The sequence below is a fragment of the Festucalex cinctus genome, chromosome 18, assembly GCF_051991245.1.
Source record: "Festucalex cinctus isolate MCC-2025b chromosome 18, RoL_Fcin_1.0, whole genome shotgun sequence".
NCBI classification, from domain to species: domain Eukaryota; kingdom Metazoa; phylum Chordata; class Actinopteri; order Syngnathiformes; family Syngnathidae; genus Festucalex; species Festucalex cinctus.
In genome coordinates, this window is record NC_135428.1 from 8893521 (window position 1) to 8921347 (window position 27827).

General features: G+C 39.9%; 2 protein-coding genes and 1 long non-coding RNA gene across 10 annotated transcripts in view; 1 reads left to right on the plus strand and 2 right to left on the minus strand.

Annotated features, from left to right (window-relative positions):
• The window catches only part of LOC144006652 (serine/threonine-protein kinase PAK 3), a 30852-nt gene extending 13074 nt beyond the window's left edge, over nucleotides 1-17778 (minus strand). For 4 of the 5 annotated variants that reach the window (XM_077505626.1, XM_077505625.1, XM_077505623.1 and 1 more), the window contains exons 1-3: nucleotides 3604-4063; nucleotides 689-881; nucleotides 495-595 (exon numbers count right to left, since the gene is read on the minus strand). In XM_077505626.1, coding sequence (XP_077361752.1) covers nucleotides 495-595; nucleotides 689-881; nucleotides 3604-3633 — 324 coding nt within the window. In that variant the 5' untranslated portion in view covers nucleotides 3634-4063. Of the gene's footprint in view, nucleotides 1-494; nucleotides 596-688; nucleotides 882-3603; nucleotides 4064-12091; nucleotides 12320-13174; nucleotides 13328-17579 lie in introns of those variants that run through there. The other variant, XM_077505624.1, reaches the window with a different exon arrangement.
• Nucleotides 17392-22736, plus strand: mepcea (methylphosphate capping enzyme a). Of its 3 annotated transcripts, XM_077505618.1 has the most exons (6): nucleotides 17392-17831; nucleotides 18695-20223; nucleotides 20317-20406; nucleotides 21681-21899; nucleotides 21984-22107; nucleotides 22190-22736. In XM_077505618.1, exons 2-6 carry the CDS (start codon nucleotides 18739-18741, stop codon nucleotides 22222-22224), a joined length of 1953 nt encoding a protein of 650 aa, XP_077361744.1. In that variant the 5' UTR covers nucleotides 17392-17831; nucleotides 18695-18738; the 3' UTR covers nucleotides 22225-22736. The 3 variants fall into 3 exon arrangements, with proteins under 3 accessions (XP_077361744.1, XP_077361742.1, XP_077361743.1); XM_077505616.1 differs by having other exon boundaries at nucleotides 18695-20406; XM_077505617.1 differs by lacking the exon at nucleotides 17392-17831 and adding an exon at nucleotides 17849-18144 and having other exon boundaries at nucleotides 18695-20406.
• A 3283-nt stretch (nucleotides 22737-26019) lies between these two features.
• Nucleotides 26020-27031, minus strand: LOC144006369 (uncharacterized). 2 transcript variants are annotated; one of them, XR_013279788.1, is made up of 4 exons: nucleotides 26913-27031; nucleotides 26589-26823; nucleotides 26403-26514; nucleotides 26020-26306 (listed from the first exon to the last, which is right to left on the minus strand). It is a non-coding gene; the product is annotated as an uncharacterized LOC144006369 (long non-coding RNA). The 2 variants fall into 2 exon arrangements; XR_013279789.1 differs by having other exon boundaries at nucleotides 26589-26740; nucleotides 26913-27020.
• Between the last annotated feature and the right edge of the window lie 796 nt (nucleotides 27032-27827).

The window sequence follows — 27827 nt, forward strand, 5'->3', positions numbered from 1 at the left end:
TCCCTTAGATTGACAAGCAATTCCAGATGTGGATGAAAAAGAAATAATAGCATCTGAACATGTAAAATTGGATCACATCTAGATAAAAGTTGTTGTGAAATTACAGATGTTGCCATTCATACACAGACTGATTTAGTTTGAATTAGGTATTATTATTATTATTATACTCTATGGTTCTCATTCTCATATATACTACAAACTCATCATAAATAATAAATGGATATATATATATATATTCTGTAAATAAAAATTAAATTAATAAAATAAAATAAAATAATAAAATAAAATAAAATAAAATAAAATAAAATAAAATAAAATAAAATAAAATAAAATAAAATAAAATAAAATAAAATATGGCTTCAACAGCACACCAGAAATGGAAATATTTTATCAGTGGACCTATAGCAGCTTCCTTCTGAAAGTGTGATGTTTCTTAATGACTGCCGCCAGATGGGTGATGGGTTGCTGTTCTATCGGGTGAAATCGTCACTCACTGTGAACTCTCCCGTTACAGCATCAAAGCCGACGTGGATGGTGTGTTCAAAGTCGGAAGGAAGCGATATCTCGGGACGTTCCTTCTCCTTCTTCTTGTTTGCTAGACCAAACAACGACCACAACGTGATTTCTAAATACCATACATATGGAATCAAAGAAAGTGAAGTTGACACGGGGGGCGACGGGTACTCACTCTTATCTCCCCCGGGGAAGATGGAGCGCAGGCGTACTTTCTTGATTTTTTCTTCAGGAGCCATTGGAAGTGGTTTAGAGGCGGGATTCACTGATGAAGAGTCTCTGGAACTACTGTTCATTCTCAAGGGGGGGGCTGGTGGTTTCTCTTCAATATCGACACTATCAGACATCTTAATACCACTCACAATGTCCTGGAAAAGAGAAAAAGAGTTATTTGTATGTAGAGAAGTATTAGCGGAGTGTGTGTGGATACGGATCAACAGCACTTCCTTTTTGCTGTGATGTGACATACACAAAATGGTGCTAAAGGTCCAGCGAGGGTAGTGAAGTACACGGTTCCTTTTCTGGTCAGCTGCTTTGTGAGGCAGCAGAATTGGGGTAATGTGACTGTCACATCAGACAGATCACACTACATACACATGCATGGAACAGTCCGTGGTGCAAAAAGTGGTCTGAGCTTTGGCCTATTTTAGCGTCAAACAGCAGGAAGCACAATTGGCTTGGTGCACCCACAAAGTTAATTGAAATGTCACATGTGACAACCTGTACTATAATAACATTTTAAAACTCTTGTACTCGTTTTCCACCTACTCATCCCGCTAACATGTTAGACTCCTTCACCGCCTCGCCCCGAGGCCAAGCCCATCATGTGATGTGCAGCACGATTGTCCCAGAAAAGCGGGCCAGCCGGGCCGCCCCCTTCATGGAGACCTACATTAACAAACAAAAGCCACCCCTTGCGCTACGAATCCCGCATCACACACATGTGCCTTCATGGTGACCTAAAACTATGTCAAACAAAATGGCTGATTATTTTCATCTTCCTATATAAAACTAGGAGTGTCAAAATGAGTGCGTCAATTTTCAATGTAAAGTTCCTGTTACGAGAGCTCTTAATATGAAAAGAAAAATGCACTGAGGTGTCTTACAAATGCAATTATGCCACCTAGTGGCATAAAAATGACCAACACAAATCAATATCACACTCATTTTTTTACAGTACAGTACATCTTTTTCATTTTAACTCAATTTTAGGAAGTACTGTATCAATGACTAAAAGATGCAGCCACATTTCTATTAGTTTAACATTTTGTCCCCACTTTTATGTTAACAAGAATATGAAAACTTGGGAAAATTGTACAAAATTGAAATTGAAAATATTGTACATTCTATTGTACATTCAGAACAGATATAAAATAGTGATTAATTGTGAGTTAACTATTGAAGTCATGCGATTAATTACAATTACAAATTTTAATTGCTGGACACCCTTAAATAAAACTAGATATTTTTATTTTGTTGGTATTCATGTCAAAATATCCCTTCTCACAGAAAAATTACAACTTGTCCCGTTTTTGAATTTTTTTATTTATTTTATTTTTAGTGGAACCTGTAAAGTAGACCTCCATTTTATTATTCTTATTTTGTTATTAATATTATTATTATTATTATTATTATTATTATTATTATTATTATTATTATTATTATTATTATTATTATTATTATAGCCTACTATATTTCCGCCCATCGGAAATAATGAAATAGAGACAAAAAAAAGACACAAGCCAAGCGATGCATCATGTTCAAAATGAGGTTTTGTACAAGGTCAGAGGTCAGTCAAAATGTATGGAATAGACTCACTCACTGTTGAAGTTGATGATGATGAAAATGTTACGTTTACGTTGAGTGCTCAAGAAAACAGAAAATCATTGGGAGTGAGGAAAACAACGACAGTTGAGGAAAAGGGACTTCTAGCGTGCACATAGCTTTATGTTTGCCTTTGAGAGAATGATGGACAGGATGAACGGATTGTAATGACACTACTCAGACGAGGGGGGGTTACAGACATTTTCTCACCACCAAAAGGTGTCAAATCTTAACTCAAAACTGCAGGCATAGGACCTGGCAAAAAGCCCTCAAAATGGAGGGAAGGAAGGAGCTCGCTGATCTGATCACAGCTGCCAAGAAGATGACAAAATGTTGCCAATTTAGACAACTTCACTCACAAAATAGGACTGGAGAAAGATTTTAACAAATGTTGATGTTTGACCTATGAAAAGGTTGAGCCCACAATCTGTTCTAGTACATCCCACAACCTTCCACATCAAATCAGTTTTAAGGACCTTGATTTGTAAACTAAAGATTGTACAAAACATCTTGGCAAGATCCAGATTGCAGAATTAAGATTCTGGTCAAGTATTGGGATTAGTCCAACCCCTGATTGATTAATTGATGAGATGTCTGCTTGTCAGGAAGTTTGCAGCAAAAGCTGTGTCAGCTTCGAAGGACGACAAGGAAGGACATTAACCCTTTTACTTATCTTTTATCTTATACATGTGGCTGTTTATTACAAAAACAAACTTTTTGCAGATTTCACATTACATTTCCACTGTTGCACACAAGTGTGAGAAGGGCAAACTATAAATGAAATGTTGAACTCATTAACTCAATCACTGCCAGCCATTTTAGAAAATTTCAAAATTTTCAATACCCACGCGATATTGCATTCAATAATTATATATAAACCGAATCTACCAAATAACAGCATAGACACTCTACTTTTTGACAATATAAAAATGTAGGTTTGCCAAAATACAGCCATTTCTCCTATGGACTCTGAAACTGTGTTTATTTCGTATAAAATTGGGCAATGATGTCATCTACTGGTGGTTGGGCATCAGTAAAGTTGTTTCCAAGTTTGACATTTACAGTGGAGCATAATCAGATTCTCCCCCATCTATCCCCACTCTAAAAAATATATAATTGACAAGTATACTTGTTAAACGTAGTGAATGAATTCATATATTTTTAGAAAGATATTTTCTGGTTGGGTCTGTGACCGTGTTTACAAACGAAAGCAGCACTGTGTCTGACAACGGCAGGTTGAAAGCTGGACGATTATATGGGACTCACCATCGATATATGTCTCCAGTATTTTGCCATGGATGCCGATATTGTGACGACTGCTCATACAACCGCGGCTTATGACAAGTGCAACTGAGATGCGGTCAATGAGGGATCACTATCTGGTCAGCAATTACAGAAGGGAAATCGATCGATAGTAACGCCCCCACAAAATGAACTCGGCTGATATGCACATGACTCTCACTAACTCACTCAGTCACGCCTCCTGTCCTCCTTTGTGACACGTAAAACACAAGAACAGTTATGTATGAGTACACATTGACACTATATAGTAAACAGCTCCACACAAAGGCTGCAGTGCAAACAAATGTTATATCAGAGTTTACTCTAAAAAAGCTGATGTACAAAACTTTATTTTTAATTTAATTTGAACCTACCTATTAAATAAAGGCAACAAAAATGGAGGTTCAGCTCTCTCTGGTTGACTAGAGTAAAATGTTCCAATAGAAACAGCCTTTATCATTAAAACAAAACAACCCCCCCCCCCCCCAAAAAAAAAAAAAAAAACGGTCATGCAATCTTCAAAGAGACAATGCACTTCCAATTCTCTTTCAAGCCTGCTTGACCTTGACTTTATGTTCACTGCAACTCGAAAGTAACCCAAATTGGGTGAAATAGCAAACCCAGCACTGGGTCCAAAAGGGGCCGAGCCGATGCTGGGTTATTTTAACCCAGTTCATTGGGTTGAGGATTCGACTAAGAAAGTTGGGTCAAGAATTTGATCCAACAAGGGGTAAAAACGACCCATACTGACGAGTTAAAACTATCAAGAAATGAGTTAGCAGGTTATCAGTGTAGCTGTGCTTAAAAATAATACTCCTTTAGTTTCACTACCAACATTTTATAAGATAACGTTCCCGTTTTGTTACGCACAGTGCCATTCAGCAACATTTTAGAATGTTACATTCAATTTATTTCAAGTACACATCGTCAAAATAGCAACAAGCTTAAGCTCGTCAGTCCACCCAAATTCAGTGCTCAACCCAAACCTCAACTGAGTAAAAGTAACCCAATCTGCTCAAAATCCACAGATACCCACCAAATCAACTCATGCCAGTTACTGTTGCTCCTTAAATGTTTGAAATGTATTTGGTCATTTATGAAAGAGCAAACAAGAAATCACAGCTTGAGAGAAAAAAACATGTAAACAATGGATTTGAGTCACTGGATCATAACATTAGAAATGCACTGTATTTTTTTTTTTTACTCTGCTACTGTGTGTTTTTCTTTCTAATCACCTGGTGCAGTTGCTGAGTAGTCAGATATTTCACAGACATGCCTGATTTGTGCCTTGCATAAAAAATTGACCCATTTACAACGCAAGCCAACAGGCTAGCTGCACGCCTCTGAAATTAGCGTACGACTTTATTGATAGATTCAAAGTCTGCCTCAACACATTTCAATATTCTTCTTTAAAGCAGCTAAAAGAAAACAACATGAGCAATGCAATGTAAACAATGTCAATAATTGTGCCGGTATCCTTTGCTAAGAGTGGTATCGGAATGTATTTAAAAACAACCCTGACACGTCAATGCTCAGACAGACATTACAGAGGATGCTTTCACATTTCCCCTCTCATGAAATATTAATCTCACCACGAGGAGCGGGCCTTTCAAACATTAATGCTGAATTTGAACTGCTAACACAGGAAGAGCCTGTAATGTTGAATCCACCCACGGTAGCCCAGTAATGGCTAGTTGGAGAGATGGGCTCTGGTGTAAGCCCGGTGCTTTGCGGCTATGGTCAAAAAAGCCTTTTTACCATGACAATATGAATTTATAGGACAAAGGACATAAAGTCGTTGCAATCCTGGTTATTTTATTGAGGGGAAAAAAAAAAAAGGGTAAATGTCTATTTTTAGCGGGTGTCGTCTATGTCTTTATGCTGACATAAAAGGCCTATATTCATTCATAATACGCCAACTAGAGCATGATTACACAATATCAAAGGCTAAGCTAATGGATTCTATGACCGCCTGCACTTCTACTTTAAAAAGTCCATTCAGCCTGACCCCTTGACAACCCGCTGAGTTCTCGAGACTTGAAGACAAACTTGTAGCAAGTTATCCCTCGGCTGCTCATGTAGCACAAAGCACAAACATCGCTAATCAGTTAGCAGGGGGCTATTATTAGCCACTAGCCAGATGTCACTGTCTGATCTAGTTTTACTTGATTGTGGCCTTTTCCTGGATTAGGCCAAATTAGTAGACATTGATTGTATTTTTTGTCAAACCTAGTTTCATTGAATAAGAACTTTATTGAAAAGTTAAAATGTCACTTGCCGTTAGTGTTTAAATTCAGCCTTCATTTAAATCAAATAGATCCAAATGATAGAAAGTAGGTGTCGGCTGGAGTTTTTAAGGATTTAGCTGATCAACTCAAACGGTTGAGGCATAACGTTCTCCTTATTAAACACACTGAGAAAACTGGTTAGTCCACCCTGCAGACTAATTTATTCACCACCAAACCCTCACCCTTCCCCAATCCCCCCTGCTGGGGCGATGTGAGAGCCCAGACTGTCTGCCATTTAATATTTAGCTGCGTGTCGCTATATCGTAGTCACACTTGCAGGAGTATGTGCACGCACAAAAACGCAAGTAGAACCTGACATTTTAACAAGATAATTTTAATGGATTTATGCACCTGTTCCCTTTTTTGAGACAATATGTCATCAACGCAAAGAGAAATTTAAAAGTGAGAAACAAATCAAATGCATAGTCACAGCTGCCACATGGGGAGGAGATAACAATGGAATTAAAATAATTCAATTTGAGCAAGCCTACTTTGTCTTGTCGTGTAGCTTAACGCAAATTAAATCTCTTTCTGTCAAGTGGACAATACCGCTAGGATCCTGAAAGCATTTTAGGCACATTAATGTGACAAGTTGTCAGTTTTGAAGAAACAGCAATTCCTCCTTAGAGAGAAGTTATGAAAGCATATTGCCATGATAAGTCTTTTATTTTGACAGGCTTTTATTTCCTGTCGTTTTGCAGTTTTGAAAGACGATACCTGCTATATATCAAGAAAGAAAAAAAAAATTCGACTTGCATTTTCAAGCACACTTAAAAGTAAAAAATGTGGTAATACGTAATATTTTTGTTTTAATTTTATAGTATCTTACACGTTTTGTTTAAACTTAAATATTTCATTTTGTCACTAACTCATTAAAAATATATTATATTATATATTTCGGGATATATATAAAAAAGGTCATCAGTCATTACGTCAGATTTGAGGCAGACACTGACCACTTAAATCCAGCTTTTATTCCTGCCAAGATGTTTAACCCTCCATCCAAGCAGGTAGCACTTTTAATAATTAGCACTCATAACAATGATGCCACATAACAAAATACAACATTTTCTTGCACAAGCATGCTGTAATGCCTGTTTTATGAACAGCCAATCATTTCTGGTAATGAGTGTGCATAAAATGACACACTGCCAGACAACCATGTGCAATCAAGGTGTGTTGTTGTTGGTTGCGTCATTGGCATGTGACACAACAAACAGAAAAAGAAGTGCGGTGAGAAAATGAGAGCAGACAAGTGATGAATTGCTGACAAATCAGCTTCCGTGTGCATGTGTGTGTGCAGGAAAGCCAGAAGCATGAATATAACAAATTTATTCTAATGAACTTACACTTTGGAATAGCAAATCTATTTGTAACCTACATTTGCCTCGTGTTAGTAATATTCCTAAGGCTGTGTTTTGGGTTAATTTGTGCTTGCAATTACATTCAGGGAATATATAATTGAAAAGCATTTAATGTAATGTAACGATATTGTGATATTAAAACTGCCACAATATCATCGTTGTCATGTTCACGATATTTAAATGCAACACATCTGTTAAAAAAGTCAGGTTGATTTCCATTTGTGCAGTTCTAGCACCCTCTGGTGGCTAGTTTTTTAGTGCAGTTTAATTTTCACAAGGCATGTTTTGGCCCTTATACGTTTAAAATCCATACTAATGGTCAGATGAAGTGGAACATAATATGTTTGTGAACTGAGTCAATATGTGGAGTAAGTGCCTCAATACATATATTTATATAATTTTACATATAATCATATTTTTACAATATTTTTCATTGCTATATAAGCACAATATTGTGTTTTTTTAGTATGAGTTCTTTTTTCTTTTTTTTTTACAATATTGTGACTTTTTTTTATATCGCCAACCTCCCCACAATATCGTGATAATTATCGTATTGTGGCCTTCATATCGTGATAATATCGTATCATGATGTTTGGATATCGTTACATCCCTAATGTAAAGTACACAAGGTGAGAGTTGGATTTATAAAATAATATTTCTTACAATATTTGATGATTGTTATATAGCAAAATTAGGGGTGTTGGGTACCACTTTTTTTTTTTAAGTAGTGCAGTACTACACCAACTCAACAACTATAAATAATGAGTTACTTTGTAAATTAATTGTAAATAGTTGTTATTGTAAATGGCAGATTCCTTCAATTGCGAAATTGCACTTAACTCATTCACTGCCATTGACGGCAAAAGTCGTCAAATGATGCATTTTTGCTGGGCTGGCAGTGAATGTGTTAATATTGTACCTGCTGTTTGTAGAATATTTTTTCAAACTGAATCAATTGAAACATTTTTGCTGAAGTTATTATCCCACTACCCTCCAATACGCATTCTCATGAGCCTCAAATTCGCTTTTGAGCCAACAGGCGAATGAACAGAAAGCGTCTACAATAGTTGCACCTCCCTACAGCTGAGAAAATAAACAGACCTCTTTGGGGGCGAAGCAACAGTGTGTGATCTTCCCTTTCACCTGCATTTGCAGAGCTTGAATCATACGCTGGCCAAAAAGGCTTTTCGGGAATTAAGAGCAGTTAAATACTGCAGCTGGAGCGTGCAGCTCTCACCCACTCTAAGTCAAATCCAGTGCTGTCAAAAAGAGGGCCAAAATGTGAGTTTACAAACCCAAATGTGAATCAACGTGAGGGCCTTTGCAGCCTTCCTCTAAATTCCCTTCAATTCTCTGGCTTCTTCAACGCGAGGCGTTCAAGTTCAGCCAACCCCTCGGCGAACGCCTGACCCAGTGAAACTTGCTAATCCCTTAAACCTCTTCCATCTCTGCAACATTTCATCCTTATATTCAGCACGTCTCTGTCCATCTTCATCCCGTGAGTCATCTTACAGTAAAGGGTGTAGCGTCTCTGACTTTCTGGAACGTTGAACCCTTCCAAGAAAACCGTCCTGAAAGTCGAATTTACAGCTGGAGTTTGATGCATCGGAACGAAGAAGGGACTACCGCGGGCCTCTCAGCCAAACAATCAAACACATTAATGCACACAGACAAGCAACTGTATTGTAAGAAGCAACAGACATCAAGTAGGGAGATTACGACTGAAGCTGTGTCAATGTGTCAGTGTGTGAGTGTCTCCCTCCATCCATCTCTCGCACTTACTCCCCCTCCCCACCGCGAACAAAATGGCCAGATGGCTTCCAATCCTACATGCTAATCCATGAAACACACACACTGCAGCTCTGACACACCTACCACAATACACTGCTGGAGTCAGTTAGACCCTAAAACAAACTCACCCCCTACATAACTCCTGCATTAATAGAAGACCCGGGAGACCTTAACGGTAACTTTACTGAACAATACGCTTTCCAGCAGCAAGTCTCACCCCGGCTCCAACAGATGGAGGCCTTCCTTGTACGTGGATCAGATTTCAGAGAGTCCACTTTAAGTGGGCTGCAGGCCAAGACGATGTTCTGCTGCTTTTGTTAGTCGAGGCGGGGTAAGAGAGGCTGCGTGTGTTGGGTTACATCTGCCATAATGGAAAACATAAGGAGGCCCCCAGAAATGCAAACACGGGAGGAAAAATAGGCCAGTATAAAATCATCCAACATTTTATTTTCTTTATTTATTATAAGGGGAAGAAGTCAACAAAAAAAAAAAATCTTTACAATATTATGTGCCCCTACTACCGTAAGTGTAAATATACGGCATTGTGATTAATACTGCATTTGTGTAATATGAGTTAAAAAGGGGAAATCAACCCAAAAAACAAAACAAAAAACCCCCGAAAAACATCTGGACAATAATATGTTCTATACAGCCCCACTAGTCAAAATTAGTATTCTGGTTAATCTTGTTTTAGTGGAATATGAGTTAAGCCGCAAAATTAGCTGTTTTTATCCATCTCAGGGGGCAGCCATTTTGCCACTTGCTGTTGACTCTTACATAAGTCATAACAACCAGTCACAGCTCAGCTTTAAAAAAAAGAGGTGAACTGTGATTGGTCGTTGCCCCAGCCCTGAGCAACATTGATGTCATCTTCAGTCGACAGCAAGTGACAAAATGGCTGCCCCCTGAGATGTATAAAAACAGCTAGATTGTTCTTCATAACTCATATTCCACAAGTGCAATATTAATCAGAATGTCATGTTTAGACTAATGAGGTCATATATAACATATTATTGTCAAGAAATGTTTAAGATTGACTTCCACTTTAAGCAACAAAATTTTAGGAGGCGGCCATTTTGCCACTTGGAGTCGACTGAACATGAATATTTGCTTAGAGCTGAGATAACGACCAATCACGGCTCACCTGGATTCTGGAGTTTGGTCATGTGACCATTACAAGCTGAGCCGTGATTGGTCGACCTGTTTTCTGAGTTTGCTCAGGTGATGTTTACAAGCTGAGCCGTGATTGGTCTGAGTAACTGTGATGTCATTTTGACAGCAAGTGGCAAAATGGCTGCCCCCTGAGATGGATGAAAACAGGTGGATTTTGTTACTTGTTTTATATTTCACAAACACAATATTAATTAGAATACTGTGTTTTTTGGAGGGTTGACTTCTCCATGATATCACTAAGAGCAAGAAGCAAACCGCTGCCAAGGTCAAATAATTGAAATTTGGATCAGCATTCCCACCGCCTGCATTTTGTCATAAAGATTCATATTTCAATGACTCAAATTGAAACTGGAAGTTTAGTGGAAACTGTTCCCTGTTAATGAATGAAATGACACACACAAACATCACAACTTGTTTTCCTTCCAACTCGCACCCGCACATTCATTTGTTTACTATACAAACAGTACAGTGGCCGGTGCAGTTTTACTGATCTTTCCAGTAACGCTGAATACAAACGTATGAGTGTTGTGGGAATCGGCCACGTTACCTTTTACCTACTTGTTTTCAGCTATGAAATTTTCATGAGTCGCATGTAAGCTTCAGAGAAAACCGAGACAGACCGAATACAGTGAATTATACGTGGTGGGCAGACAGATCACAGAGTGATGTTCCTGTTCTGAGGAAGATATAGGCTTCATCTCCAACAATATAATATGACAACTAAATGTTTCCTCTTAAAGATAAGGACAAGGAAATAAAGTGTGTCATCATGTTTTTAGATGTGGATATAGAAGCATCTACTGACTATCAGTATACAGCAGACCAGTGCTAGCAGGGAGTAACACCTTCTGTAACCCATCCCCCAATTCTCCTTGCTATCATCTCGCCCTCCCCTCCATCACTGGGTTGACTCCCTAAAATCTCCCTTACGCCTGACAGCTAGACAACAGGTTACCCAGCAGGCCTTGCGCCTCACAAATCTCAGGGACGGATGGCCCCGGAGATGGATGTCTCCGTTAGCTAACTCGCTCCCCGTGACTAAAACGTATGAAACGCGCATTCATCTGGATCCCATCCGGTCCCATCGTCCTCCATCGACGGGCTGTGGAAGAATACGAGGAATAGCGGCTTGGCTCTCACAGGACCGGCCCCCGCCCCCACTCCCATCCCCAAAGAAGTCAGGTGACCAGATGTTGTATATCTGCTTGTCCGCCATGAAACTGCCGCACACGTCCACGTCAAAGCCAGGAGACAGCGGCACGTCCCAGTTTTGTGTGTTTGCTTACTGAGCCAAAAAAAGACATTTTTTCCCTTCTGCATCATCCTGTGTAGGGAGGCGTCAAAGGATGCACCGCAGAGGTAACAAAAGAGCATCCGCACATACACCGTAGCTCCCATCCATCCCTCAGATTCAGCACTAAACCCAAAATAGCAAGGCTGCTTTATATTTTGGGGTCTTTCGTGTTGCAAATGCAGCTGCTGCCGGCCTACACAAACGCCACTATTGATTAGAAACACCTCCCCATCACTAATTTGCGAGGGGGTGCATGCACTCCATGCAGAGTTGATGAGATGCAGAGGAGTGGAGGTGGGGACGCAGATATATAGGATGGTATTAAAAAAAAGAACACAAGCTCATTAGAATGAATGCAGTCACCCTGTCCCACTCGAATAGACTGCAGATCAAACAGCTGCCTGCTTAGCCGGGCCCATTGCAGAGTGGAAGACGTGTAAAAAAAAAGACTACAAAGCACCCCGACATACATTGACTGCCTTCCCCCTCCCGTCCTCCTCCTCTCCTCCTCTGTCTCCCCCTCTCTAACATCCCCATGTTGCATACACAGAGAGGGGAATTACCTGAAATATGTCTTCACATTCTCTTGGTCCGTGTTGGGCCTGTGCGCCATCACCTGTGGTGGAACCGCCGTCTTCCGTCCTGGTCCTGGTGACAGTTTACGGCAGGATTGCCATTCTCTTGTTAGACCAGTTCCTGACCCTAAAAGCAGGCTTGTTCAGCAGGCTGGCTGGATGCTTCACTGGCTGCTCGCTGTTCCCTAGCTCGTGACGCCATCCGCCCTATTTCGCCTATTGGTCGGGAAGATGAATATTAATGAGAGAAGCTGGTCTGTGGGAGGAGGCAGCAGAGAGTAAGACACTGTTGGTTTTCTGTTTGACAGAACAAACCTGCTCAGTGAGAGTCAGGAGGACGGGACCGAATTACTACTTTCTGCTCTATATTCAAATAATAACAATAATATATATATTTTTTAAATATGTCAATAACTGATTTTCTATGATTTTGTCAAGATTTGGGTCATTCAAAAGTTTTATTTATTGTAGGTACGTACTCATAATTCCTCAAGGGGAAATTCAACAATAAAATAGAAAATAAGACTGATAACAATAATACAATACAAAGAGTACACAGAATAATGCAATATCAAATAGTATACATGACATGTGATAAATTTTGTTGACGTTTCTGAAGCACTCACATGCTGTCCGATGTCGTTCATTCATGATGCAATAACAAGAACAAAATGTGTATCCCCCGCAGAATATGAGCCAGAAATAATATTCTATCAATTTTTTTTCAGTGGTTCATTTTGGGATGAAAAAATATTACTTCCTACGTAAATAAATAAATAAATAAATAAATAATGTGACAACTTTGTCGACATGTGTGTCCTAGCGTGTGTCATGATAAAGCTTTGTGGTCAGATTTAAATAGCATTCTGGTACAACAATTAAATATTTAAAAATAAAAGTGCATCCTAGATAGTGTTCAGAGTTATACAAAATGCCAAATAAATAGCTGAGAGTCATCGTGTGGCCCTCTAACGGCAGTTGGGGAATCAGAGGCATGCAGACATGGCAACCAAAAGCCTGCCCACGTTTGTCTTAATTTGCCTATGATGTCATCTTTTTGCTGTAGCTCACCTGTGATTGGCTGAAGAGCACAGCATCTGCTCAGTCTCATGGCTAGCATGTTGCTCAAGGTGGAAGCCTAAACCGGGGCCCTGTGGATCCTGCCTGGTTGTCCTGACAACGCCTGTATCGTCGACAGTCGACAGCATTGACTCAAATGGAGACCTGGTGATTTGAAAAACAACATGAAAAATGTAGAATAAATTTCAAAATTATCAATGCCAATATTGCACGATAAAATGCCTTTTGTTCATCCTCAAAAGCTCAGCAAAGGTCCATGTATTTTCTCTTAAGAGGTCTTAGATATATGGCAGATGAAGTATAATCCGACACGCATCTTCTTTTTGAGTATCTAATTTTTCTTGGACTCTCCGGAGTGCTAAGCTTAAGCCGTGACATTGAAAATGCGGACAAATGCAATTTTAGTTTGGCAGTACAAATCCAACATTCGAAAGTAGACACGAGAGTCAGACACAATTTAAAAGTAATTTAAAAATCTGGCATAACACAACATAACATGCTATTATAAATGAGAAACTTTACTTAATCACTTGGAAACTCATATAGCCAATACTGTACCACTATACTACAAAAAAAAACAAGCATGTTTAAATCTAAAGAAATAATTATTCACTAAAATGATAAATACATTGCATAATTATTCAAACAAGAAGTATCCACAGCAATGTCCAATATTAGTGGAATGGATGGAACTACACTGATGTCTGCTATGCAGTCTATTAAATGTGCTTATTTTACTACATCAGATTAACCTCTTTAAGCCTTTCACTGGTAAACTTGGCATGCAGAACATAATAGGTCACGCTCATCCATGCTACAGCTGCATCCACAAACACAACGACTACTTTTAGTCTGCGTGTGTGTTTGTGCGTTGACACGACAGATTACCACCAACTCGAGCACGCCCACCCCCCAAAAAAAGGAATTTAATTGAGGTTAGTGGGCCTCTATCCAGTTGATCACGGGTAAATATTGACATATTTTTTTTCATGATTGGAATAAACTGTGCAGCAAGTGGACAGCTGAGCACAGTAATGACAGATTACAGCTTGATTTTAAATGTAGTGCACTTCATTTTTTGGACGGCCTTGCTAAATTTTGATATTTAGGTTTTATGGCACGTTCCAACCTGCTACCAAAGAGGATAATAAGGCTCAGTGGGAGCTCACACGGAGCATACCTGATGCATGTGAAAATCACAGCGGCTGAATGAATGGCATTTGTCTATTATAATAAAATTGTCGGCAAAGATCAGAGTCTTGTGGATTTAATTCCTTTTTTTCTACCTCAAAGGACATCAGCTCTAATTCAGGTGAGGCTGGGATGACCTTTTGAATATAAAAGAGTAACAGAGAGGCAAATGTGGAGCCTCTGTGGAGATCGGGAACAGGCTTTTAATGTTCATGAATACATATACACACACTGGTGTCATTATTATGCAGTTGGAAGCATCATCAAAAGGATGTAAGATCACTGGACAGAACTGGTCATCCAGAATGAAAAATAAATACATTTATTTTCATATTTGCCTCAACAGTGTTCCTGTAATTTTAATGTTTGAATAGCCCGATCAAGCCTTGTGTCAATATTAATCAGCACGTGTCAAAGTGTCATCTCTGTGAAGGCGACGCAACACCCTTAGCCATGACAACCGCGCTCTGGGCAAGCCCCTCCCTCTGACAGCTGGCTTATTGTGCGGCGTGTCTCTGAAGCGGCCTTGTTTCCCCTTGCTTGACCAGTTCAATAACTAATCTCAATGCAGCCGGCAGCGTGGAGATTGGAAAATGAGGAGGGTAGGCGGATCTAGTATACTGAGGTCACTTTATGATTCACTGAGCCAGTCCAAAAATGAACTTGCAACTTTGCTGGAGTATGAAAACATAGAATATCTGATCAAACTATTGTCTATGTTCTATTATTGATGCTTCCTAAACGTCACTTCACTTGTATGATAGACAGAACAGCTCAGTCAAAACAGGCACTTTGGCAAAATTATAATACAAGATGAGAATATAAAAGTAGCTCTCCAAAAATTAAGAAACCAAATGAGTTATGTTTGAGAAATGTTTTCCAATATGATGGTTAAGATGTGAGCTGTCACTTTGAAATTATTTTACTAGTTAAATTGTCAAGCACACCAAAATTAGTCAATCAAGCAATTGCATATTTTAAAGCGGAAGTCAACCCAACTTTTTTTTGACAATAATATGTTCAATGCAGCCCACTATAGTCTAAATATGGTATTATGGTTGATATTGTGTTCGTAGAATATGAGTTAAGCAGCAAAATCCAGCTGTTTTTTGCATCTCAGGGGTCGGCCATTTTGCCACTTGCTGTCAACTGAAGATGACATCACAGTTGCGCAGGACTCAGGCACCGACCAATCACAGCTCACCTGTTTTCTGAAGCTGAGCTGTGATTGGTTGTCACCTGAGACCTGAGCAACGTTGATGTCATCTTCAGTCAACAGCAAGTGTCAAAATGGCAGCACATCATTGTCCATACCACAAAAGGTCATTTGACCTGTTTTTTTTTTTGTTTTGTTTTCATTTATTAACACAATTGAATTGAATGAATTTTAAATAACAATAAGGTAATTTAACCTGTCAAGTCAACGGTTACTTTGAATGACATCACATGCAAAGCCTGACCAGGCCTCAAAGACAAACATTCTCGGACGTTATGGCACACATGCCACGCTTGAAGCTTCCCACCCCTCCTCTGTCACATGTGGGCTAATGAACAGCAGGCCCGTGCTCAAGATGCAAAGCAGTTATTTTGGGGGCCACAAGGGCCGCGCGTGTACGCATCACTTTCTGCTTGGACACACACCAACAATAGAGCATGTCTGGAGTGCTTGGGGCCCAAACCCCGAGGAAGGGCAGATGGTGCCCGGAATCGAGGGCCGCACCCGTATTTCCATGAGAAAAGAGATTGACATAAGCGGGGGAACAGGTACCCTCTCCTCTATTTCCCTGCTTTTATGGAGATTAGTGAGGGGGTGCATTTACCCAACGGCGGTACTGATTTGGAACCCAATTAAGAACAAGCTGTCAGATCAAGGGCAAAGAATGTCAACCCAATGGCTGTTTTTTTTTTTTTTTTTTTAAGTCTACAGCTTCTTATCTCTCCTGTACAGTACTTTTATTGGTAAATATATTTTTTAAAAACTGAATTTCAAAACATCTTCTTTAAGTAAAACAAAAAGAAAACTGAAATAATATGAGAAACTGACTTGAGACATTAATTTTACAGCAAAACCATTAAAACTAGGATAAAGTTATGGACCGGCAGGTGGCCTTAAATTGTTTAACTGTCATAGTGTCTCCCTCTTGTGGCCCCTTGCAGAAAAGCAGTCTACCTTGATGGAAGCCCATTTACACTTGCCTTAAAAGTAGTGCTGTAAAAGTCAAAGCGTTAACCAATTAATTCATCACAAATAATTCTCGCATTAATCATGTATTAATGCAGATTAATCACACTATTAATTTTCATCGCTGATGATCCTTTAGCTGACAGCGGAAGGTTACGTCAAAGGTAGCACAGGTTCTGTTTGTGTTTGCGCAATAAACATAACTACATGCATTAAAGTAAAGCATTTAATAAATGTTTGTGTATGACATTCAGAATAGTTCTTCCTGTCCAACTATTGGGGTCGTCGTTTGTACATCCCTGATGTGGAAAATAACAAAGTGCAAATACTTCATTACTACTGTATCACAGTAGATCTTTCAGGTAGCTGTACTTTACGTACTTGAGTATTTACTGGCCTTGTTGATCTCGTTGTATAGTTTTAAATTAAAAATTGCTCAATTTCTTGATACCAGTCACTCTGACATGCAGCTCTTTTCATTGCACATGATTGTGCTACATTGCTGCTGTTTTTTCGTTTTGTATTTTAATGCTTGCATTTTGTACACGATTTTACTGCTCTCAATTTGGATAAATGGGGAGAATGAGTTTTGTGTTTGCAGTTATACTGTGTTATTTTATTTCTTTTGTGTATAGTTTGCTGTGTTCTTTTGGTTGTTCATGATGATGATGATATATCTGAAATATATCTGAACTTTGTACTGTACTTTGACACCTCTACTCTCTGTCAATTAATGCAGGCATGTGTGTGTGTGTTTGACAGAGAAGGTGAGCAACAAAAACGTAATAACCACGTCAAGATAATGCAATGTGTCCATACAGCCTCCTAGTACCGACATAACTGCCTTGGTGGTGACCGTGATGTGGATCAAAAGAGGCTGCCGATTGTCCCACATCAGGCCGGCCTCTCGCCATCCATCCTCGCCTAACTCATCTCCGCCCCCCGCCGTTAGCTTGAAGCTACATCCCTAGCCCTGATGCGCCGCCATGCCGACTCTATCGCCACAATCATTTATTCACCTACCTTCCCGACGCGTATCGAGAGTTGACCGAGGACGTGCATAGGAGCGTGTGGTGTGTACTGGAGCCCACAGCACGGCCAGACTAGCGCAGACACGCGTGCTTTGTTTATATTATTGTTACTGATTATGTTTTTTTTATTATTATTATTAGCCTCGTGTTAGCATCGATGTGGTTCCACTTGTGTGCTAGTTAGCGTCTAGCTAACGTTAGCTCAGTTATTGACAATCCGGTCGGAGGCGGGGAGAACTGCGAGGTGAGTCTATTATTTTGATGGTGTCCACACTCTGGACTGTGCTCGAATACGGGAGCGCTCCCGAAATATTATCACCGCCATTCGAGTCACACGGGGTTTTTATGACGTTCGAGGCAGCGACAAGTCGAAGTGGGGAGTTTTTACGCTCGTCAATGTCTTTTAAACTGAACGTTTATTCGACGTTGGCCCGGATGCTAGGAGCTAACATGCTAACTGGATAACTGTCCAGCATAGTGCCTCGAACTTTTTCACATCATTAACCCCTGCCATGTCTTCGATGCCACCTTTCTAACCTGAAAGTGGTTGAATTTAAGTAAGTGTGAAAGACAAGTTAGCCTGACAGATTTCTTAAGGGAGAGTATCATTGATAAGTATTTTATTATTATTTCTTATGTGTATTGGTTGTGGAAGAAGTGTGTTTAATATTGTTGCAATTGATGGCAACAAGATTTTCAGAAAAAAAGACAAGACTTTTGAAATGCTTATTCTAGTTGTAATAGGTAGTTATAGTTTAATACAATTTTGAAAATCAGATGTTTGGTTCAGGAGATTTATTTTTTTTTGATTGAAAAAATGGCCTTGTAGAGGAATGGTTTTGTGTGCTATCGTTTATACAAAATCTGGTGAAAAACACCTTCCAGTTTAGAGTAAAACAGTATATCTTAATTATTTAGTTTCATCTGCTACTAATTGAACCCCTTTTTCAGTCAACTGACAAGTTTCAGTTCAAAATATTTTCCAATAAGCTTTTTAGAAATTTTCATTAAGATGGCAGCCACTTTGCTTATAGTGTCAATGTTGCCAGTGTTAAATTTAAAATGTTTTTTCTAACTTTTTCCATTTGATCTTTTCTCTAATTTCAGATCCAATATAAGTTCCATGTCCGAATTGGCTCTGAAAATCAACCATGTCTGTTGACAAAGACACCATAAAAACCACCAGCCCACAGGTTAGCTCAGCTTCCTCTCAGCAGCTTTCAGAACATTCTGGAAGTTGTAGCGGCACATTAATTTTAGCGGACAGTGCAGCTAAGGCGGCCTCAGACTTGGCGGCTTCTTGCCCGGTCCCCGACAACGCCTCCTCCCCAAAACACACCAGCGCAGTGAACACTCTGAGCCACTCTCATGGCGCTGGGCCAAGGTTCAAAGGGAACGAGAGTAGCATCAATCGCAGGAATAGTTTCCATCACGCCAAACAGCATCAACAAATGAGAGTGGCAAAGCGCCGCAACACATCAAACTTTGGTTTCAAGCATCCGAGCTCTGGTAAAAGGAGACGGCGCGTAAACTCAGAAAGTGACTCCGTCCTGCCCACAAACTTCCTCCTAGGTGGGAACATTTTTGACCCACTAAATCTCAACAGCCTGCAGGATGAGGAGGTCAACAGGGCGCTGAACGCAGAGACCCCCAAATCGTCCCCGCTGCCGGCAAAGAGTCGAGACCCTGTGGAGATCCTCATCCCCCGGGACATCACAGATCCTCTCAGTCTGAACAGCTGCATAGGAGATAGCAGCTTTTTGGTGTCCCCCTTAAAGAGCGGCGGAAGGAGGCGACATCGCAACAGACATCACGGTGGCAACTTTTCAACCCAGTTACACCTTTCTGAGTCCAGCAAAAATGAGGTTAAAACTGGAGACTCTGCGTCATTTCCTGGGACGGTAACACGGTCTAATCTGGAAGTCTCAAAAGCGTCAGACGGCATCTCCGGCGGCGAGGGGGATTCTCGTGACCACTCTGCAGACGACTCATCCAACTTCAAGGAGGAAGCGACGTCCATGTCGGCAGATGATTCCGCTTCCTCCGTTCCGGTGGGGGCTAACCAGCACATAAGCAGACGCAAGCGGAGGCGCAACTCTGGCAAAATGGACGCCCCTGTGACCCAGTCTACCCCTGTAGGAAAATCTGGTGAGCTGGGGGATCCAAAAACTGGGGGATCCAAAAATTCCTTCCACCCTCCCAGAGGTAAATCCAAATCTGCTCCGGGAGGTCGCCAACAACAGAATCCCCACAAACAGGCCAGGGACCAACAGAAGAAGAAGTTCCAGTATGGGAACTACAACAAATATTATGGTTACCGCAACCCATGTGCAAGTGAAGACCCTCGGATACACGTCCTTCGTCCAGAGTGGTTCGAAGGTAAACGTGTGCTCGATTTGGGCTGCAACTCAGGCCACCTGACGCTCTACATTGCAAAAATGTTGCGGCCCGCCCACATTTTGGGTTTGGACATCGACAACGGGCTGGTGCACGCTGCCCGCAAGAACATCAGGCACTACCTCTCCGAGATGCAGACACAAGAGGCCAGGCGGGCGACCCACACGGAGAGCAGGGAAAACGGCAACACACTGAAAGAGGAGACTGCGGACGACAAGGGCTCTTGTGGCACAGAACAGGTCGAGACGCGCAAACAAGATGGCAAAATGGAAAAAAAAGAGCACGTAGGTAGTGATCAGGCCAGGAGCTGCTCTTTCCCTCTGTCCCTGCAGATCTCCCGGGGGCCCATTGCTGCACCTCCTCTTACTGAATCATCCACCACAAAACCAGGGGAGTTCCCCGCCAATGTGTCCTTTATCAAGGTAAGGTGGCATCTTGTGAATGAGCTCATCAGTTCAGAAAAACATGACATAAATATTCAGCATCATTTGTGAACATGACAAGCCCCATTTCCACCTAGCAAGTGACTTGGGTCGTTTTAGTGTTACTATAGTAACAAGATGTCAAGTGTGTCACTCTTGCGTTAGGCTGTCCTCTGCAGTGATAGTTTACCACATGGGTGGAGTTAAAAACAAAACAAAAACAAAAACCCAGCAGTTCATTGATTGGTCAACTGAGAACGTCACCTATACGTAAAAGAATGAGAACACAAAATGGGACTTCTCTCAAAGGTCGTCTTCTCATAAATGGCCACCTGATCATTTCTGAATCTAATTGTGATCATCTGAACATAAAGGAATCCAGTAGCCAGGTAAAATGTCTGAAATCTGTCAATTTTTGCCAAACTGTCAACACAACACTTTAAAGCAGTGTTTCATAACCTTTATTGAACCAATGCACATACATTACATTAGAATTTGTATTTTATTTTTTAAATCACAACAAAAATGTCATGAAGTGGCACTGGTTAATTATGTAACTCCTGCCATCTTAGGGGAAAAAAAACACAAAAAAAGGTCACAGATTGACACTGGTACTTAGGTAACCCCTGCCATTTTAGAAAAATAAAATTTAATTTACAAACAAAAATGTCACATAGGGGCACTGGTTAATTATGTAACTCCTGCCATCTTAGGGGGAAAAAATCCGAAAAAAATGTCACAAATTGACACTGGTAATTATGTAACTACTGTCATTTTAGAAAAATAAATTAAAATTCACAGCAAAAATGTCACAAAGTGGTACTGGTTATGTAACTCCTGCCATCTTAGAAAAAAAAAATCAAAACACAAATGTCATAAATTGACACTAGTAATTATGTGAATAAAATTCACAACCAGATTGTCACAAAGTGGCACTTGTTAATTATTTAACTTCTGCCATCTAGTATTTATTTGTTCTGCCTGTCAAATATGGCACAGGTGTTAATGTTTGAAAAAAGATTTTATATTAAATATAAAATTTTCAGACCAATTAGGTGAAAGTGGATTACATGGTTGAGAATCACTGCTTCAAGAGGGATTGACTGTTTGTCTATAGCGGACAGCTACTTTGTTATTGATGCATTTGGATGTCTTTGAAAATCTGTTGAAAATATTGATGATGGTTAGCAAACAGTAGACAAGACTCAGTCAGTCGCCTTTTCTGTAATACCGAGATAAGTTATTGAATAAGTTTGCTTCTACTTTTTCTTCAGGCCAATTACGTGCTGCAGAACGATAACCTGCTGGTGACGCAGCGTCCCGAGTACGACGTGATCCTGTGCCTGAGCGTCACCAAATGGGTGCACCTGAACTGGGGGGACAGCGGCCTCAAGCGACTCTTCAAGAGAGTCTACAAACATCTTCATCCCGGCGGCATCTTTATCCTGGAGCCACAGCCTTGGCAGTCCTACATCAAGCGGAAGAAGCTGACGGTAAAAGCAGAGAGTCATTATTTTTTTACGCCTGTTTGTTGTTAAATAATCATTAAGTGATTTTTTTTTTTTCTTGCTCATTAGGATAACATCAACCGAAATTTTCACAACATTCGCTTCAAGCCGGATCAGTTTTCATCTTACCTCACCAATGAAGTCGGCTTCACCAGTTGCGAGTTCCTCGGGACGCCTAAAAGTTTAACAAGAGGTATTCATTATTTTAAAAAAAGAAATAAAAAGTATGTGAGATTGTTCTGCATTGTGATTTGGTGGCCAACTTCTTCCTTCAGGTTTTCAGAGGCCGATCTACTTGTTTCACAAATGACCGCTTTTGCCTTGTGATGATACCGAATGTGAGTAACCACACAGCCAGCAGTTGGACTGTTCCGTCGGCTGCTCAGACTCTTGACAAGGGACGTTCGTTAAGAAGGGGACCAAAAGCAGGATACTTTTTTTTTTTTTTTTTTTTTTTTTCCCCCCCCTCTGGTGAAGCTGAAAAGACTCTTCAGTCACAGAGGAAGAAGCACTCTGCTTGGACTTGACTATTTGCAAATGATTCGTGTGATGCATGGCAGTGTTTTGCGTTTGGATACCTTGGGATATATATCTAGATATATATTTTTTCCAATAGGATTTAAATGCTGTGTGCCTCCACAATGACACATGCAGCAGGTTTGGGTGTAATTCCCTTTGTACAAACATTTTTATTTTATTTTATTTTGCCTCCGTGAGCCTAGTGACTTATTCCAAAGCCATTATGCCAATCACGCTAGCAAGATGTGACCCAAACACAAATCTCTCAAGTTGTTTCCGTTGAATAAAATGGTTATGCTGAAATTCTGCTTTGAGTCCATCAGCCTTAAATGTAGTTGATTGCTGCCAAATCACAGTCGTGATGTTCCGTTTTGAGCACACATTACAAAATGAGGCCCACGAGTTGACAATGATAAAAAGGAAGTGTATTGTATTGTAAAAGTTGAACTCCCATTAGCCAAAAACGGGGTCAGTTCGCAACCCCCAGTGTATAGTTGACAACCTCTTTTGAATGCTTCTTTAGACAACAGGGCTTCTTTTTTTTCCCCATGTGGCTTAAAATATATTTTCACTTTTGGAGGAGGCACCAATTTCTCACATTACGTCATTGGACTGTTGTGATACTCCATTCTAATGGTAGGGGGCACATTTGAGCCACGATGGCATAATGCAGGCTACTGGCAAGATGCAGCCCCAGCATGTTGTCATGCCATTGACACCATACCTCTACTTGAACGGTCTGTTAATAATCTTATGTGTGTTGAGCTCATGAATGTAGAATGCAAGTGCTAAAGGACCCATGGCAGAGTTGCTACAGCATCTTGAGCACACGTCAGAGGAAAGTGTGTAGAATGTTTGCGGGTTTTCGATGTTCATTAATAAAAAATAAAAAAAAAAGTTTTATCACATCATTTTTAAAATGTAATCATAGCTCTAGTCATTGCTAATTATATATAGTCAATTTCTACACCATGTGGTGCTCAAAGATCTTTACAATGCAAATCACATAGGTTGCAGCAGGCTCAAGTTTTGTCACCATCTTTCTGCTGTGGAACCAGAAAGAGAAGAACTTCTCAAATGTAAAAAATAAAAATGGTGGTTGGCTTGCAATGTATGGTGTCTCTAAGGCACTATATTTCCAAACATATTGTTGCATTCTATTAGTTCACCACTAGATGGCACTAAATTCTACACACTCCTTTTTAAATCCAACATCTGCCAATTACGCACAATTTCAAAGCAAATTAATGCACTATATGAAGTGATGACGAAACCACAAGACCGTGCCATGCCTTGTTTTAAGAAACACATTTGTATACTGTTATTAATAATCTGCTGTTTAAGGTGCCAGTGCCACCAAATGTTTTATGGGTCTTTTGCGTTTGAATTTTGATGACTGTGTGTCAGTTGTACCAACCGTTGTCATCCACAGGCAGTCAGTGATGATTGTACGTGCATTAGTGTGAACGAGCACTGCTTTATCTTGAAGTCACTGCAGCCGGGCACATTATTCTGAGATGATTGGTGTGTGTCTGTCTGTCTGTCTGTTTCAGTAAGTGATCAATGTATGTAAGTTTGAGATTTTGTTTTACTCTTGTTTGTGAATAGTTGATTTGTGTTTTGATTTCTGATTTTTTTATTTTTTTTGTAGAAAAAAGATTAAAAGAAAAAAAAAAATGCTTGTTTGTTCTCCCGCGAAGGCACATGAATGAAATGTTTCATCAGTTTTGTTTTTTTTCTAAACTGATTGCAAGGAGCATTGGTGTCAATGCACTCTTATTTTATCTTCATTTTTCTTCAATTTTCAATTTACCCCAAAAATTCAAACATGCCTCTATCAAATAATTTATTTGTTGTGATGGGACACAAAATATAGGTTTGAAATTTAATTGTCACTTATTTCTGCTAAGACAATCGGATTCTCAGGCATAAATTGGCCCTCAGCTGTAATACCAAGGGTCAATTATTTTGTATCATTTTTTTTCTGCGGCGCCCATAATGAACATATTTCTTTGCTAATAATACACATGCTGTAATATTTTGCCTGATTGCACCTTACTGTCTCAGCAGTGGTGTCTTAACTTTGAAAATGTCACAAGCAGGTGTACTTGCTAAAGTCTTTTCTGCACATAGCGTTATGTGAAGTATATGCACTGTAAAATAAAATGGAAAGAAAAAAAACCTTCCCCCTTTGAGGACTTTAACTCATTTGTGTGCAATCATTATTTGGGTTTACTGTTGAATGCCAATGGGAAATTAGATCTCTTCCATTTGAAGCAGTAGACAGGAAATAAATGGTGCACATTTTGATACATAAGAGCCCTTAAGGTGCAATTCTATTTTATAGGTAGAAATTTGCCAATGTATGTACATTTCAGCTGGATTTCCCTCACACACACAAAAAAAGTTGCTCCAGTCGCACGACAGATACAGCAACTCGAGGTGTATAATTTTTAGCTGCACTATATTTCATGTTGAATTTGCACTGAAGACTTTGAGGGAATAAATTACATTTCTGCAGGAGAGGTTTATGTTTTTCATGAATCTTGATGTTTGTTTTTATTTTAAGGGGTCAGGGGTGGGGAGCTGTCGCAATGACCGTTCCCTGCTGCTGGGAAACTTGGATTTTCATACCTCTGTATGACAAAGTACTCATTGAATGTTTCTCTGTAGTAAACATTTGAAATATTATTAAAAATGGTTACAGACAGCAATGGGTCAAGACTACTTTATGTTATCCTTCAAGAATGACAGAACTGCACTTCTAATTAATCCTTTTGACTGTTTGATCACATCACGTGGTTAACAAATTAAAATACTTGCGCTAAAAATTTTTACTAAATCAAAACTGATATTGTGATGCCTTTTTGAGACCCCTTTGATGACAGTCAACCTTTGTGTAACCCGCCTGTTAGAAAACCTGGACTGACTTTTTGTTCTCAGCTGTCTGTCACACTAGTGGAGTAAAAGACAGCCAGCCTGGTGTAAACAAGTCTGTTGGGGGCTGCTGTGTTGACGTAGGGTCACGTTGCTGTACAAAAATTCATGCCAGATGACAATGGCTTGTTTACAAAGAGCATCCATACTTTTAATGCCGGCGCTACCCCCTCAACTTCACTCATAGATTAGTGACTAATGATAATAGTGAACTACAGTATGTATAATTGATTGCAACTTGTGATTCTAGTACGTCAACATTCACCTGCACAGACATTTGACCTTTTCTGTCTCACACGCAGGATAACAAAGAATGTGCTTTGCAATCAAGACTGTTGAACTGTGATGTCTGATGTCTGGTTGGCAAATGTTGGCCACAGACAGAAAGACAGACACGACGGTGAGAACAAAAACAAGAGGCGCTTCATTCACAAAAGCGCTAGTTTGTGGACACAATTATTTGAGAATTTTCTTCAGGAAACACAATTCCATATAAATACTGTTATGTTTAGGAATTTCTGCTATGAAATGAAATAAGATTTGCAACAATTATATTATATATATTATTATTATATTATCATTCTTATTATATTATCATTATATATATTATATTATACTGTAGAGACAAACTGACCATAGTGTTTGTATTTTCACACCTTTATTAGTAACACTTCATTTCAAAATGCAATTGAAATTAGCCATTTTACAAAAAATAAAATAAAAAATCTAAGATGCAAATCACACAATGTTTCAAAGAAAAAGATGAAATTTATGAGCCGAGAAGATAAAAACAATCACAGCAAAAATACTCATTTCAAATCCAATTGAACTTTCGAGGGCAGAAATCAAGACTCAAGCCCTCAGAATAGCACACATCACTGGGCGACTTCTTGCAAGCTGAAGCCTGGCAGGTGTTAAAACCGTATGGCACAGCACCTGCAAGTGAACATGGACAAACAAATAACCATAAATGTCTATTCCACATCCACACAATTCACTTATATCAGCCTTTTATGGTCTGTGCTTGCCCACCTATATCGTCGAGGGCACCCATGATGACCGATCATGTACTCCTGAGCATAGCAGAACCGTCTGCAAAGTCCTCTATGCCCACATGTCCAGTATTGTGGTTCTATATCATTGCCTGGCGATGACAATATTGATGATATTATTATTATTTCCGTATTAGTTGCGAAAATTGTTTGATCTGTTGCTTACCCTCCCCGACGACAAACATTAGTAGAAGCACGAGGAGAACCAAGGCCAGTCTCTTCATGTTTGGGCACCAATCAGCGGTCAGCATCTGCTGTGGACACGTTGCTGCTGCATTTATACAGTATTTCAATCACGGGGGTGGAGTCGGCCAGGCTCTGTCCAAATCCCGGGAACAAAGTGTCTTTGAATGAAGGGAGTCTGAGAAGTGACGGTCACGACTGCCAGCTCACCCTATTTACTATTTAGTATTGGACAAGACACATAATGCTACTTTTTTTTATTTTGTATTTTGTTATAAATCTCAAGTTTGAGTGATAGTTTACTTACATATGCAGGATAGAGAGAATGAAATGGACTCCCAACAGTTAAATTAAAGTCTAGTTTAAAAGACAGTGGGCCCTGCTTGGTGTCAGGGTTGCCCTCTGTTCACCCACTGCTCTGCCCACATCTGAATGCAGCAGTAGTTCAAGGGTTATTGCTGATGCTGAGAAACCACAATCAAACTGTACAAAAACATGCTGTAGCCATGACGCGGGGGCGAATTGTCATCCAGACAATAAGACTACAAGGCGTGGACACGTGCGGCTGCGCAGGTGTTTGTGCAGCATGCCCCCTAGTGATTGTTAAAAATGTTTGAACCAGCTTGTTTCTTTTGTCATCTATCACTCTGTGATTAATCAATCTTTTAAAAATATGTTTTGTTTTTTTTTCCAGAGGAATGGAAGCCAGACATAGAATGACTGTGGAAACATGTTTGGCTGGGAATAAAGGTCCATTTTATATTGCACTTGTCCTCATTAGGTTAACCAGCTGAATTTTGGGCAAGAAGCAGACTAGCTGTCTAGAAAAACAATAATTTACTTGAAAATAATAAATAAGGTCAACGACAAAGTCCAGGTGTCCAAAATACCAAATGATGTACAAGTGACAATTGTGATTCGGCCTAAGTCTACACAACCATTTATATGGTATCAGAGGGTTGCCAACTTGCCATGATATCCAGAAATATATTAACCAGAATTATTATTAGGCCTACTCATGACAAAAATGGTTGGGGACTGACTGCTGTATTGTGATGACATCAATTAACTGGCTTCAACTCGACTTTCATCATAAGCTTAGAGAGTCCATCCATCCATCTTCTTGTCCGCTTATTCCTCACAAGGGTCGCGGGGGGTGCTGGAGCCTATCTCAGCTGGCTTTTGGGCAGTAGGCGGGGTACACCCTGGATTGGTTAATTAA